At 46.2% G+C, this 15122-nt stretch overlaps 1 protein-coding gene across 6 annotated transcripts in view; it reads right to left on the bottom strand.

Annotated features, from left to right (window-relative positions):
- ryr2b (ryanodine receptor 2b (cardiac)) overlaps nt 1–15122 on the bottom strand; it is a 54549-nt gene that overhangs the window by 30812 nt on the left and 8615 nt on the right. For all 6 annotated transcript variants that reach the window (XM_035532748.1, XM_035532743.1, XM_035532744.1 and 3 more), the window contains exons 10-35: nt 12953–13109; nt 12552–12722; nt 12143–12264; nt 11300–11483; nt 10559–10667; nt 10321–10416; nt 10083–10201; nt 9839–9972; nt 9435–9676; nt 8884–9076; nt 8294–8513; nt 7400–7504; nt 7125–7228; nt 6927–7010; nt 6492–6651; nt 5177–5324; nt 4844–5052; nt 4585–4756; nt 4056–4264; nt 3418–3743; nt 2856–2970; nt 2392–2552; nt 2106–2265; nt 1911–1997; nt 1201–1427; nt 256–1075 (exon numbers count right to left, since the gene is read on the bottom strand). In XM_035532748.1, coding sequence (XP_035388641.1) covers nt 256–1075; nt 1201–1427; nt 1911–1997; nt 2106–2265; nt 2392–2552; nt 2856–2970; nt 3418–3743; nt 4056–4264; nt 4585–4756; nt 4844–5052; nt 5177–5324; nt 6492–6651; nt 6927–7010; nt 7125–7228; nt 7400–7504; nt 8294–8513; nt 8884–9076; nt 9435–9676; nt 9839–9972; nt 10083–10201; nt 10321–10416; nt 10559–10667; nt 11300–11483; nt 12143–12264; nt 12552–12722; nt 12953–13109 — 4834 coding nt within the window. The remainder of the gene's footprint in view (nt 1–255; nt 1076–1200; nt 1428–1910; nt 1998–2105; nt 2266–2391; nt 2553–2855; nt 2971–3417; nt 3744–4055; nt 4265–4584; nt 4757–4843; nt 5053–5176; nt 5325–6491; nt 6652–6926; nt 7011–7124; nt 7229–7399; nt 7505–8293; nt 8514–8883; nt 9077–9434; nt 9677–9838; nt 9973–10082; nt 10202–10320; nt 10417–10558; nt 10668–11299; nt 11484–12142; nt 12265–12551; nt 12723–12952; nt 13110–15122) is intronic.

Genomic DNA, 15122 nt, shown 5'->3' with positions numbered 1-15122 from the left:
GAGGTCAGAGCCGTACCTGTAGCTACGGCAGAGGTCAGAGCTGTACCTGTAGCTACGGTAGAGGTCAGAGCCGTGCCTGTAGTTACGGTAGAGGTCAGAGCCGTGCCTGTAGCTACGGCAGAGGTCAGACCGTACCTGTAGCTACGGCAGAGGTCAGAGCCGTACCTGTAGCTACGGCAGAGGTCAGAGCCGTACCTGTAGCTACGGCAGAGGTCAGAGCCGTACCTGTAGCTACAGCAGAGGTCAGAGCCGTACCTGTAGTTTAACTGCTTCAGGAAGTTTCATCCGTAACAGGTCTAGATGAGAAGCTCTGATCCGTCTCCCTCTGTCCTCTCCATCGCTCTCTCCATCGCTCTCTCCGTCACTGTCCTGTCGCCCTGCCGTGTGGTGTTCGCTGATGAAGGCGGAGGGCAGGATGAGAGCGAGCACAGGACGCAGGTCTGAGCGCTGGACCACGCCCATGACGAGGAGGGTGTGGAGCAGGGTGAGAAGAGGGACCAGCAGCAGCTCTACGCTGCCCCCTATGGGATCCCGGACACGCCGCCTGACCGAAGACACTGCCTCGTCCAGCATCGTCACGGTAACAGCCTTCAGCACGTTCAACGGGAACTCGGGACTGGGTTGCCATAAGTGAGCCTCGACAGGACATTTGTCACCCGAGACCGCTCCGCTAGCCCAGACGAAACAAGGCGTGGTGACGTGCATTCTGGGTCGCAGCAAATTGCTGATGTCACTTCCTGGAAAGCTGTGGCATTTCCTGTTGTTCTCGAAGAGCGTCACGGTTCGGGTGGTACTGGACGTGGGCACAATGTACTCATGGGTGGTGGCCTGCATGTCCTCGGCATGCACACTGAGGTGGGCACTGGTTAGGAGCGCATAGAAACCTGCCCTCAGGGGCCCAGGCATTCTATAACACTGCAAGGCAAACAGGAGCTGCGATTGGTCGACGTGGCTGCACAGGGCGTGGCTTACATGTGTGTTTCCATGGGCACAGAGGGCAGAGTAGAGGCGGAGGGTGTGGTCATGGAACCTGAGGAGGTTTTCCAGTTCGGAAGTTTCAAGAATGTCTATGCACCTTAAGAATAAAAGAAAAGCAACATAGCAACTGTCTGAATTTTTGTAATTTTATATATCACACCTTTTACATAGATTACACAGAATAAAGTGATTTGAGATTACAGTCAACCCTTGCCCTCTCACCTGTCGTCTTCAGGGATGTGCAGGGTCATGACCTGTAGGCTCTCAACGCACTCTGCTCTCCAGCCGCGGCTCTCCTCCATCCGGGTCAGCTCCACCCGAGGGGCCCGGTCGGGTAAGCGGGTCCACCTGACGGGGGTCAGACACTGCACAGCCAGCCTGGGGGGGCATCGAGGGTCCGCGTTGCTCCTCTCGCTCCGAAACAGGCCCGCAGACAAGGGCAGAGCTCCCTGAACACAGGAGGTGAGAAGCTGGCATCGCAATAACAGCACCCGATCTACGTGTGAACAATGAATTAACCAACAGTCAGAGTCCTGACGAACACACATGAAGCCCCTCTATACACAGAGCTGCTCACATGGGTGTTGGATCGCGTAAACTAGCCACCAATGCTGGCCAGCCCTAACCCCACATGCAGGACTACACACCCATCCCGCACACTCCCTGCTGAGGTCTCGCACAGCTGCTTACAACCTGCAATTTTACGATCTGACCATCAGCACGAATGCTCTTGTTGTACCGAATAAACACATTTGTCACTTTTTCTGAACGTGCTGATCGTTCTGGCGTTTGTTTGTTTTTTTGTCAGTAGTCTTCTGTATCTCCTCAAAGATCTAAAACACTAATTTTTAAAATGTACTGCTGATGGGTACGGATGGCTGTGTGTGTTCAGTTCTTTCAGTCTCGAGGCAGGAGGGCGTTCCTCCATTTACCCTGATCCGTCCCAGCTCAAACTGGAAGACGTCAGGGCTGGTGGACTTGGCAAAAACAGCAGGGAACAGCTTGGTTCCTGGCTCCACCTGCGCAGAAGAGGAATGCTGTCATCAGCTACAGAGGGGTTATGGGTAGTGCCATGGCTGTTATAGCAACTGGACATTGCCTGGATGAAGCATGGGCTGTATGGTTACCTGGTACAGGATTCCCATCTCATGTCCATTAGCTAAGAAGGTGAGAAGTCCAGTGTCTGTGTCAACCAGACACCCGATCTCCAAGCTGCTACTACTTTGGCTGCGAGAGAGAGTGCTGCCCTCTGCTGCACAAACCATGTAACAACAGCTGCGTTTAACACTGCAGGGCACAACACACACACAGACACACACACACAGGCATGCATAATTAAACAGATATGCAGCGGTTAAAATGTGTTAGTCTTCCTGGTAGGACCACACTGTCATAGAAAGTGGGGTCACCAACCTGCTAAGAACTTTACCACACTCATCTCCGAGTGTGACCGTCACTGAGCATGCTCTCTGCAGGTCAAAGGTCAGCTCATGAGGGTAGAAGTTTGAGGTCACCCAGCCAACCCAAACACAGGAAGGGTCCTGATCACGTAGGACTTTCACAGAATAGTAGTACTGCAGATGGACAGACGGACGGACGGACGGATAGACGGAGATGAAAAGAAAACAGAGGGAACGATAGAGAAGGGAGAGGGAGAGAGAGAGAAAGAGAGAGAGAAGGAGAGAGGGAGAGAGAGAGAGAGAGAGAAAGAGAGAGGTCATGTAGGTGATTACAACAATAGTATCACAACACTATTTACAGATTAGAACTCAATTTTCACAATGTCACCACCAAACTAGTAAACTGCCAACAAACGTGTTTAGTCGCTTACCTAACCCTTCCTCCACCTTGGTGTAACTCTAAACGTCAGCGCTCACCTTCGTGGAGTTGGGCAGGTGTTTGAGGTCGTCTCTCTCACTCGCTAGCACCTCCTCCAGAAGCCGTGCTGAAGATCCACTTGTGCTCAACTCTGGCTTCTTCTTCAAAAGGAACCTGCAAAGCACCAAACACTGAACCTAAATGCTTAGCTGAAATTTGTATAACGGTCAGGCTACAATGTTCCACTTTCATTTTTGGCTAGTTCAAAACTGTTTGATAAAAAGGCACTGATATTTGCGGGCCTCTTATGTACTGGCCTCATGTACTGTTACTGATAGACACTTTTTTTGCACAGTAGTGAGGTTCCCCAAAGGGCCAGTGTGGGTGCACGCCGTTTGTTTTGACTTAACAGCAGCATACGTTGTTGTTGTTATTATTATTATTATTTACATTTATATAGTACCTTTCTCATTCAAGTTGAATTACTCAACTGAACAGCAAGCAAAACAAGCCACTAACTGTCTGGATCAGCTATGCTACAAAACCACTGACCCACACGGGCTCATTCTGAGTAAAAGGGAACACTGTGTGCTCAGACTGCCCGTATCCGAGAGAACCGACCGATGTTTGGGTCTGGACGGCTTCTCTTGGTTCTGGTCCTTGTGGTCGTCCAGTCCGTCTCGGCTGCCTGTGTGTCTGTGCGCCGACTTCATTAGGACCTCAAAATCAGAGTCCTCCTCGCCTTCCTCTGCCTCTCTGACGTGGCACGCCACAGTGCTGCTGTGAACAGCGCCCTCTGCAGGCTGGGATAACACCTGCGCGCACTCTATGGGCAAACTCAGGCGACAGAACTGAGCCTCGGCACTGATTCTGTGTGAGGGCCCGGTGGTCCTCCAGGTGACCTTCAGAGCAGGTGGACGGTCCACGGTTCCATCTATTCGAGTCACCTGTGAGAAGAAGTTTTTAAAAAAATGCTTCATCATTAACCCCAAGATGTTTTTTTGTTTTTTTTATTTGCTATAGAAAAATGCAGCTCTAAATCTAAATCTAAATCTAACAGAACAGAGCAGATTGTTTGATTGACTGATTGATTGTCGAATGATTGTTGACCCAAAGAAAACTCTTCAAACTAAGATAATGCATTCTTGCACACAAAATAGGATTTAGCTTGTCTAATTCTGATGTTAATTAGTGACTCTACCTAATGAGCCACATGTAGTTCACCTGGTTAAGCTCAGTGATACCAGGGTGGGGCTTACCTGCAGGTGAGGGTGGTCCTCTGGTACGGGTTGAAAGAGCGGCGCTCTCCAGCTGGTCCAGAGGGGTGGAGCGTGGCTCATGTTGAGAGCGAAGGGCTGGTATCCCTCATGGAGCCCACAGGCACTGAAGAAATGCAAAGAACTCACCTGGTGGCCCAAATTCAGACACCCCACCTGGTTCACACCCAAACTGCATGCAGGTACGAAACCTGGAATGGGACGATTTACACAAAGTTAGCAAAGTTCAAATGGAACCCACAATACTGCTGTATTATTATGACATTTTACTATGTAATAAGTGTAATATTAACACGCACCATTTATTTAATCAGGAATTTAAATAACAAATGATTAAATAATTAGCCTGAATTACATCTGCTATCTGTCACCTATAACAGTATCATATGTCCACATTTAAAGCAAATAGCTCTTTAGAGGACAGACCTTAGCTAGCATTAGAGACAGTAATAACATGTTTACTGCACTGTGCCAGTTTAAATTATTATATTACTATGGAAAAGCTGCCCACCAGATGGCGTGAAATCTTTCTCCACAATCTCAGAGCCACAGCTGTTCAGCAATAATTCCCCATTTAGAGTGACCATCATGGTCCTCTGAATCAAGTCCAAAAAACAGCCAATCACATCTCCCTTCTTCCAGGGCCTGCCCAATGGCACGGCATTGCCATGGCACCACTGACCCTACAAGGGACAGGATTGGATGACAGTTAATTGCTTTGCAGAAGATTCGTTATGCTGATTCCACCCACTAATTATTTGATAAAATACCTTTAATCCATCAAACGCGAAGCCCAGGTCATCGGACCCCAGCTCTACATTGGGTTTACTGCCAGGTCGCGCCCAACCCACTTTCATATCTCCATCGGTCATTGCCTCAAACTCAAAATACCATTTCCCATCATGCACTGCAAAAGGGTATTCCACACGGAAGATCCGGAAACTCTCTCCACTGGCAGCGTTTACTTTGGGGTCCGGATCTACAACGTAAACGGAGTCTCATTATTCATCACGCTGGAAGCACACATATTCCATTATTGGAACGTTTGCATATGTCTCTGGCGTGTGCGTGTTTACACATGTTGTCACGGTAACAGGACTCACGACGCTGCTGTTCCGGGGGTTCCACGGTGTATCCGAGGCCGAGGAGCGTTCCAACGGCGTCCCTTGCCTCATCCATCCAGATGCGCCTGCACCGCTCCTCCAGCAGAGAGAACGGAACCAGCTCCAGACTCCTCTTCCTCTTAACGTCCTGACACACACACACACACACACACACACACTGTAACGCGTGTCAGCCCGAGTGCCCAAGGGCGTGAAGCAGGACGCACAGACTTCCTCGACAGGGACGAACATTTAATGGAAACATATAAACACAAGGACACTCACACGCATTACAGAATCGGAACATGAAACGGTTAACAATAAACAGACACGATAACCGGGAATACATGTAATAAGGACACTACCATTGAACATTAATACGCTACATTAACACGTTACATCAACATTGACCAACAACGCCACACACCCTGACGTGAGTTTAAATACACACAGACAAAACGAAGTACAGGTGTGTGCAGGCGTGGCCACAGATGAAAGCCCTCCCACTGGATGGCCAAACCACGTGCCTCGCGGGAGGCGAGCGTTCCGTGAAACACACACAGTAAAAGGCTGAATCAAAGTGCTTCATTATGCTTCATTTACTTAACAAATGTCTTAATGTCAATATTTGCATTATAATATGTAAATTACTTACAAAGTTATTCTTTAATCTATATTCTAGTTTCCCAAACCAGTCCTTGTGGACTGTCTGTTTTAATTTTTTTTAGCTAGCTCCCAGCAAAACTGAACCAGCTGTACCAGGTGTCAGGTGTACCAGGTGTCATGTGTACCAGGTGTACCAGGTGTCATGTATACCAGGTGTCAGTTGTACCAGGTGTCAGGTGTACCAGGTGTACCAGGTGCCAGGTGTACCAGGTGTACCAGGTGTCAGTTGTACCAGGTGTCAGGTGTACCAGGTGTACCAGGTGTCAGGTGTACCAGGTGTACCAGGTGTCAGGTGTACCAGGTGTCAGTTGTACCTGGTGTCAGGTGTACCAGGTGTCAGGTGTACCTGGTGTCAGGTGTACCTGGTGTACCAGGTGTCAGGTGTACCAGGTGTACCAGGTGTCAGTTGTACCTGGTGTCAGGTGTACCAGGTGTCAGGTGTACCAGGTGTCAGGTGTACCAGGTGTCAGGTGTACCAGGTGTCAGTTGTACCAGGTGTCAGGTGTACCAGGTGTACCAGGTGTCAGGTGTACCATGTCTACCAGGTGAACCAGGCATAGCTGGTGTACCAGGTCTACCAGGTGCCAGGTGTACCAGGTGATCATTAATGTCTTCAGGTCAGGCAATGATTTCTGCACATCCATTCCACCTGCTGTGGGGCGTAGCTCCATCCCTGTCTGATGCACTCTCGGGCCCAGACGCTGTGCTCACTGTCCGCCAGCGCCTCCACCAGAGCATCCTGGCCGGCGGTCATCCGCACGCAGGACTGGTCCACTGGAGCTGGCCTATAGCCGCTCCACAGTTCACACCTGCACAGGAGACGCTGGCGTCTCTAACAGACCAAAGACCCAACACAGTGTCCCTGCTGCTCCCAGTGGAATTTCTCATACTGAGGAATATACGCAAGTCAAAAATGTATTTCAAATATAGGCATATTACCTATCACTGGGTTTTAATACAATTTAGTGTTTCATCACATGCTACAACAAAAACTGTCCTCTTGGTCACTGTCATTTCTTATTGGGCATTTAGAGAAAAAGAGACACAAGGGGATATCAAAGAACAGTTATGTCCTTTAACATACTTGTTTGGGAGTTGGACGTGTTTCACATTCTCCTCTGCGTAGGCACCAGACAGTCCGATACACGCACCGAGGGCCAGGAGTGTTCTGAAGAAACACGGAACAACCCAGGAGGGGCAGTTGATCCACAAGCCAATCAGAGCATTGACAGGTCACAGGTGTGGAGGAAAACAGGGGGCGTGGCTAAGAGAAGAGCTGCACCTGACTGTGTGATCAGCAGAACGCCGGTGCTTTTGTATCTCCTGATCAGGAAGGCTGGAGAACTGGACCAGTCCTGGGTGGACCCTCTTACTATCATCTCTCACCTGCAAGACAGCCTCAGTGTCGTCACGGAAACCACAAACCGTCGCTCTGCGGTCCTCCACTACGCTGCTCCAACCACTTGAAGCAGGGCAGGGGGCATAAGCTGTCAGAGGCATCACTCGTCTGTCGGCTAGCATGTCACAGGATGGGGCCTCGTGGGATTTTGCACTCACACTTCCGTACGTCCAGCCGTGCTCCATCTTATCGACGAGCCACAGGTCATGAAGGTTCTCCGCCAGCTTGTCTCTGATCAGCTCCAGCTGTGGAGGGAGCACCACCTGAGGGAGACACACCCAGACAGAGAGGGCGAGGGTGTCAGAGACTCCAGGATCACACCTCCACCCCGTGCAGCTGTGGTTAACTACAAACACAGAATATAGTCTATAGTACAGTCTGTAGTATAGTCTGTAGTACAGCTGTAGTACAGTCGGTAGTATAGTCTATTATATAGTCTATAGTATAATTTGTAGAACAGTCTGTAGTACAGTTTGTAGTATAGTCTGTAGTACAGTTTGTAGTATAGGCTGTAGTACAGTCTATAGTATACGTTGTAGTACAGTCTGTAGTACAGTCTGTAGTACAGTTTGTAGTATATTGTGTAGTATAGTTTGTAGTACAGTTTGTAGTATAGTGTGTAGTACAGTTTGTAGTACAGTTAGTAGTATAGCCTGTTGTACAGTTTGTAGTACAGTCAGTAGTATAATCTGTTATATAGTCTGTAGTACAGTTTGTAGTATGATATGTAGTATAGTCTGTAGTACAGTTTGTAGTATGATATGTAGTATAGTCTGTAGTACAGTTTGTAGTACAGTTGGTAATATAGTCTGTAGTATTGTTAAGGTACAATCACAAAAAATACAGAAATTTTACAGGCAAATCTTTAGTTCTGTCAAACTGTTCAGCTCAGAACATATTCATCCTCAACAACAAATCTTAACATCTGACATTTAAAATTATTGTATTATTCTGAAAAGTCTTGCATGGACACTTAGTGTATTCTTCAGTGTAAATCAGGAACTATGTAATGATATTAAAGGTCAAAGTTCATGAGGAAGGTTTGGATTTACCTGACTGGTGTCCACCGGCGTGGGGTTAAAGATCACTGGTCCAGTGGGCACAGCAGGGCCTAACAGGTCACGCTGGCCATCAGGGTGACCCCGGACAAAGTTCTCACACAGCTCCAGCCTACAGTGCCCCCTGGGGAGTAAGGCTTCTGCACATGGGCAGAACTCTGCAGGGGGCAGGAACTTAAACTTCCCCTGTATACCTCCGAACAGCAGACGCACCCTACAGAGACATAATCAAACAATCACAGCCTGCACCAAAAAAACTAGACATACACACCCCGCCACAACACAATCAGACATACACACCCCACCACAACACAATCAGACATACACACCCCACCACAACACAATCAGACATGGACACCCCGCCACAACACAATCAGACATACACACCCCGCCAAAACACAATCAGACATGGACACCTCACCACAACACATTCAGACATGCACACCTAATGACAGAACAATCAGACATGCACACTCTAGGACAAAACAACCAGACATTTACATCCTGGTAACAACAGGGATTACACCATTAACAATGAGGAGGAAGACCATTATATTAGCAAAAAGAAACATGAACAGACACACCTGACCCCAGCAGAGAAGCTGACCACAGGAAACAGCAGCCCATCAGCACCGAAGTTATCCAGCATGCCTTGCACAGGCTGGCCGTTGACCCGGAAGGAAATGCTTGGGACGCTAAGGTCAAGGCAACAGCTGATGACGTCGTCCTTCCTCAGCAGACGCCGGCCGGGCGAGCTGACCCTGTAACCAACGCCTCCTTTTCCGGAAAGGCGGGAATTTTAATATAATTAATTTTTAATCCGTTCATCCTTTTATCTTCTATCACTTTTGTCACTCTTTTTTATTTTTACTGGGGGAAGCCGACCTCTAACTGAAGTCTTACAGGTTCCCACTGAGGATGCGTACAGTAGACAAATAAAGATCACAGATTCACTGGTATGTGTTTTCACAAGCCTGCTCTTCAAAGGTTTTCCGATTACTTTTATGCTTCTGGACCACATACCAGAATGAACCATTTTTAAAATGATGAAACATGTCAAAAGATGACCAGGTGCAGGAGGTGCCACAAGCGTCTGCCCTACTTTACATCTGACGGCGCGACTAGCTGCTCTCACCTGACCACAGGTGTAGTCCATCAAATCCGTAGGAGCCGAGATCATCCCCTACTCCATTTGACCCCCAGCCGTGACCTCCTGTCGGAGAGGGGCGGTACCCTCTCGATGAAGCCCAGCCCACTCTCAGGTGAGTTGGCTCAGCTGTCAGGAAAGGCTCCGCCCTCTCCACAACAACCTCATAGTACCATTTCCTGTACTGGGCGGAGTCGTCTCCCACGTAAAGGTAGATATTGGGGCGAACACTAAGACGGAACGTGTTACAATCACTTCTTAGCTAGGTGGGAAAGTAAAGTCTGCTAAAAATGCCTACAACAAATGATTCCTATGCAAATTGCACACTGTGACTAATTTATCCACCCGGTGAAGATGCAGAGCAGAAATGAGACGTGACTCCTGGCAGTTACCTGGTAATTTGGTTGCCTAGCCGTGTCTGCAGCAGTAAAGTTCTGTCTGTCAGCAGGGTGTCACACACGAGATGCTGGTTAGAACGAACCGCTGTCCCATGGCACACACATAGTGAACGCAGCACGTCCAGGATCTGTGCGCACAAGCAAACACACCACACACGCACAAAAGAAGCATGAAATGTTGATAGCTTAGCATGCATGTTTCACACGCACATATTCACCCGGTCATATTAACCAGAACCTTGTGGTCACGCCCGTGTTTGTCCAGCAGGGAGATGATTGTTCTGATGTGACGCTCTTTTATAAAATTCAAGGCCTCCGGACCTTCTACTAATACGCAGTGCAGAACATCCAAAATCCCTACGAGCGACAGACAGAAGAGGAAATGACAAAAACAGAAACATTAACAACGAATTAGTCGGCCTACATACGTCCCTGAGAGAACTCAGTGACAACGTACAGACCCCGGGGGGACCCACCAGAGTAGGCCTCTGCTCCCTCCAGTCTGCTGATCAGCCAGTCCAGAGAGCCGGACAGGTGGGAGCAGTTATTCCGATTTCCCCGGATCAGGGCAGCTGCGGAGGGAGAAATGGAAAAGTGGGCCAGACAATTGAGCAGGCAGAGGGGATAACGATATTCCAACATCGGCCTGTTTCAGCACCCCCTCTCTCTGCAGATAGTATTGAGTAATAGAAGTTTCATTTGTTGTTTTCTTACCCAGAAGGTCATACAGGAACATGAGAATTTCAGCGGCCTCCGGAAACTGGCCTCCGCTGTTGAACATGTGAAGGTGGTCAATGCAGTTTATCACCAGTGTAATTATACCCTTTTAGAGAGCGAGAGAGAGAGAGAGAGAGAGAGAGAGAGAGAGAGAGAGAGAGAGAGAGAGAGAAACAGAGAAACCTAAATGTCCAAATTAGACCTCATTGGCCCTATTAACATCAGACTGCCTAAACCAAGATCCCAGCCATGGTTAAATGATAATCAGATCAAATCAAATTTATTTCTATAGCAGTTTTTACAACAGATGTTATCACAAAGCAGCTTTACAAATGTCTGAGTCCAAATACCATCCTGGCTCCTGGACATTTAATGTTGTGTGCGCGTGTGTGTGTGTGTGTGTGTGTGTGTGTGTGTGTGTGTGTGTTTTGTGTTTACAGGAATTAATGTTTGCTGCATGTGCGTGTGAATGTGTATGTAAGAGTGTGTAAATGTGTGATGGTGTGTGAGAGTAATAAAGCCTGATTCTGATTCAGATTCTGATTCAGATTCTAATTCTGATTATTAATAATAATTAGAATAATAATAGTAATGATTCTGAATCTGATTCTGGCTGTGTGAACTGAGTGCATTTCAATAAGCTGGGAGACAAATTCATGTTTAACTGCTGAAGGTACTAAATGTCACCATGTATTTTGAACAAGAGCCCATATGGTAAACAACTCCCATGAACATTACCTCTTCCTGGAACAGGTTCTGCCTGTTCTGCAGGTCTCGGACACTGCTCTGCCTTGCCTCATGGTCCTGGCTCTTGTCAGGGAACTGGAAGTAACCAATCAGATCCTGCAGGCTCTGGCGCAGTGTCTCTATTGGAAGATCTGAGGTTGGAATGTTTGTTCCCTGGCTACGATCGTTCAATTCCCTGGACATGCAGAAAATGAAAGTTATTCATAAACTCAGAACAGAATGAGTTCCTTCAAGTACCATAGCTTTAATACTGATGCACTGATGTCGACTTACAAGGCAGGCAATGTTCTCTGGGCAAAATGAATTAAATGTCTCCTCAGAACTCAATTAAAATGTATTTACTGCATCGAACTCTAATTTCTCTGCAAAATGCAAACGTGACTAATCTGGGTTAGAAGCAGGAGAGCTGAGAGACCGTAATCCTTCCCCTGCTCCCGTGTGCACGCTACCCTGGAGACTCGACCGTGAAGAGCTGTGTCCACACCACCTGCCTGTGCCTGTTACACTAACATTTCTACCAACACGTCAGCACACAGCATGTGATTCAGGAGTAGCAGCAGTCTGGAATGTTGCATCAATAATCACCTGCTAATAAGACCAGAAGACAATACAGAGAGCAGCTCACTGGCTCTGAGAAATTTCTCAGTAGTACATAGGAGCAGGCATTTTCCATAGTTTTTCCTCACCTTTCCCCTGGCCTTTTCCCTGCCGTTTATCCTGCCGTTTTTCCTGGCATTTTACCTGGACTTTTCCCTGGCATTTTTCCTGCAGATTTCCCTGGCCTTTTCCCTGGCATTTTTTCCTGGCAGTTTTCCTGGCGGTTGCCCTGGTTACCGTATAAAGCGCATGAAGAGGAGAGTGATACTGCGAATGAGCTCAGCGGCGTGAGACTCCGCCCTCTGAGAGCGAGACAGCGTGAGACCGTCATCCATGTGACCCTCGCAGTGCAGCACAGCCTGGAACAGATTACAACTAATTACTAATTAATTAATTAACTTAAATTAACTAATAAACTAATTATTCCTGTAGTATGTTTTCATGCCATTCATTTAAATGGATATTTAAAAAAGCAGACATTGAAAAAGAATTCCTTTGCAAAGGACAGCTTGTTCTGGTGCCATGATTATGACGTTAACACTGCTTCAGGACCAGCGGGCCTGACAGGGAACAGCCTTTGACCTCAGTTCTCTGGGGCAGTAGAGGTGGAGCTAGACAGAGTGCTCACCTGGCCAGGTGGGTTTACCTGTTTGAGCAAGCCTGTCTCCGTTTTCCACTTCGAGTTACTGGTCTGGTAGGACAGCCACAGACGGGTGTCCACGTGCTGGATGAAGCAAACAGAGTCTCCGTATTTCACCTCGGGTGACCCCATCCCATCCCTCTTCCGAGCACTGTTGGCACAGTCCTGCCCAGCGTCCTGCGGAGGGAGCACTGGGCTTAACATTTCTGAAACTGAGATGGCCCTTTTGCCCACAAAGACAGAGAAATCTGACAGAACACAACGTGAGGGTTAAGGGTCTCGCTCAGGGACTCGACAGAGGAAACCTGGCAGTGGTGGGACTTGAACCAGCAACCTTCTGACTACTAGTGCAGTACCTGAACCACTGAGCTCCACTGCACAGCCTTGCTAGCCAATCCCAACCTGACCTTAGTTGGGCGGAGACAGAAGGCAGTGGATCTGACATCAGCCTGTTCTCCCTCCACCAGCTGTAGTCCTCGACCTGACTCCAGGCTCAGATATGTTCCCGTGGTTACGTGATGTAGGCGGAAAGGCTGCCCCCAGGAAACATGGCTCCCGCTCCAGCTACACACACACACACACACACACACACACGTGCACACACACACACACACACTCACACACACACACACACACACACACACACACACACACACACTCACACTCACACACACACACACACACACACACACACGTGCACACACACACACACACTCACACACACACACACACACACACACACACACACACACACACACGTGCACACACACATAAACATAACAGTTCCTAACTTTAACCAGGTGTACAGGTGAAGTTTAACACAGACAGAAGAAACAAACAATTATCATCTGGGTTAGCTATACTACGTACTACTAAATATACCACTTTATAATATACTACTTAACGCAACAAACTAGTAAATATACTACTTAACACAATATACTATTGAAGTATACTACTTAACAATATACTACTTAATATACTACTGAAGTATACTACTTAATACAACATACTACTAAATATACTACTTAACAATATACTACTTAACACAATATACTATTAAATATACTACTTAACAATATACTACTTAATATACTACTGAAGTATACTACTTAATACAACATACTACTAAATATACTACTTAACAATATACTACTTAACACAATATACTATTAAATATACTACTTAACAATATACTACTTAATATACTACTGAAGTATACTACTTAATACAACATACTACTAAATATACTACTTAACAATATACTACTTAACACAATATACTACTAAAGTATACTAGTTAGCACAACATACTACTAAAATATACTACTTAACAATATAATACTTAACACAACACACTACTAAAATATACTACTTAACAAAATACTACTTAACACAACATACTACTAAAGTATACTACTTAACAATATATTACTTAACACAACATACTACTAAAGTATACTACTTAACAATATACTATTTAACACCAATGATAACAGCGTGTACTTTACTTCTTAACACCGATGATAACAGCATATTTACATTTGTATTTACGGCATTACAGACGCTTTTATCCAGTGCAACTTACAAAAGTGCTTTGTCATTTACTCATAGAATATATCCAAGTACAGTATAGTAGGTTAGAATCAAACATACCAGTGAAGTAGAATATATGTATGAACTAGCATATATGTAACTACTTAACACCGATGATAACAGCGTGTACTTAACTACTTAACACCGATGATAACAGCGTGTACTTAACTACTTAACACCGATGATAACAGCGTGTACTTAACTACTTAACACCGATGATAACAGCATGTACTTAACTACTTAACACTGATGATAACAGCATGTACTTAACTACTTAACACGGATGATAACAGTGTGTACTTAACTACTTAACACGGATGATAACAGTGTGTACTTAACTACTTAACACAGATGATAACAGCGTGTACGTAACTACTTAACACAGATGATAACAGTGTGTACTTAACTACTTAACACCGATGATAACAGCATGTACTTAACTATTTAACACCGATGATAACAGCATGAACTTAACTACTTAACACCGATGATAACAGCGTGAATGTAACTACTTAACACTGATGATAACAGTGTGTACTTAACTACTTAACACTGATGATAACAGCGTGAATGTAACTACTTAACACTGATGATAACAGTGTGAATGTAACTACTTAACACTGATGATAACAGCGTGAATGTAACTACTTAACACTGATGATAACAGCGTGAATGTAACTACTTAACACTGATGATAACAGCGTGAATGTAACTACTTAACACTGATGATAACAGCGTGAATGTAACCACTTAACACTGATGATAACAGCGTGAATGTAACCACTTAACACTGATGATAACAGCGTGAATGTAACTACTTAACACTGATGATAACAGCGTGAATGTAACTACTTAACACTGATGATAACAGCGTGAATGTAACCACTTAACACTGATGATAACAGCGTGAATGTAACCACTTAACACTGATGATAACAGCGTGAATGTAACCACTTAACACTGATGATAACAGCGTGAATGT

This window comes from Electrophorus electricus, chromosome 13 (assembly GCF_013358815.1).
Source record: "Electrophorus electricus isolate fEleEle1 chromosome 13, fEleEle1.pri, whole genome shotgun sequence".
Classification (NCBI taxonomy): domain Eukaryota; kingdom Metazoa; phylum Chordata; class Actinopteri; order Gymnotiformes; family Gymnotidae; genus Electrophorus; species Electrophorus electricus.
Note: the sequence above shows the minus strand (reverse complement) of the source record. Positions and strands in the feature narration are given on the sequence as shown.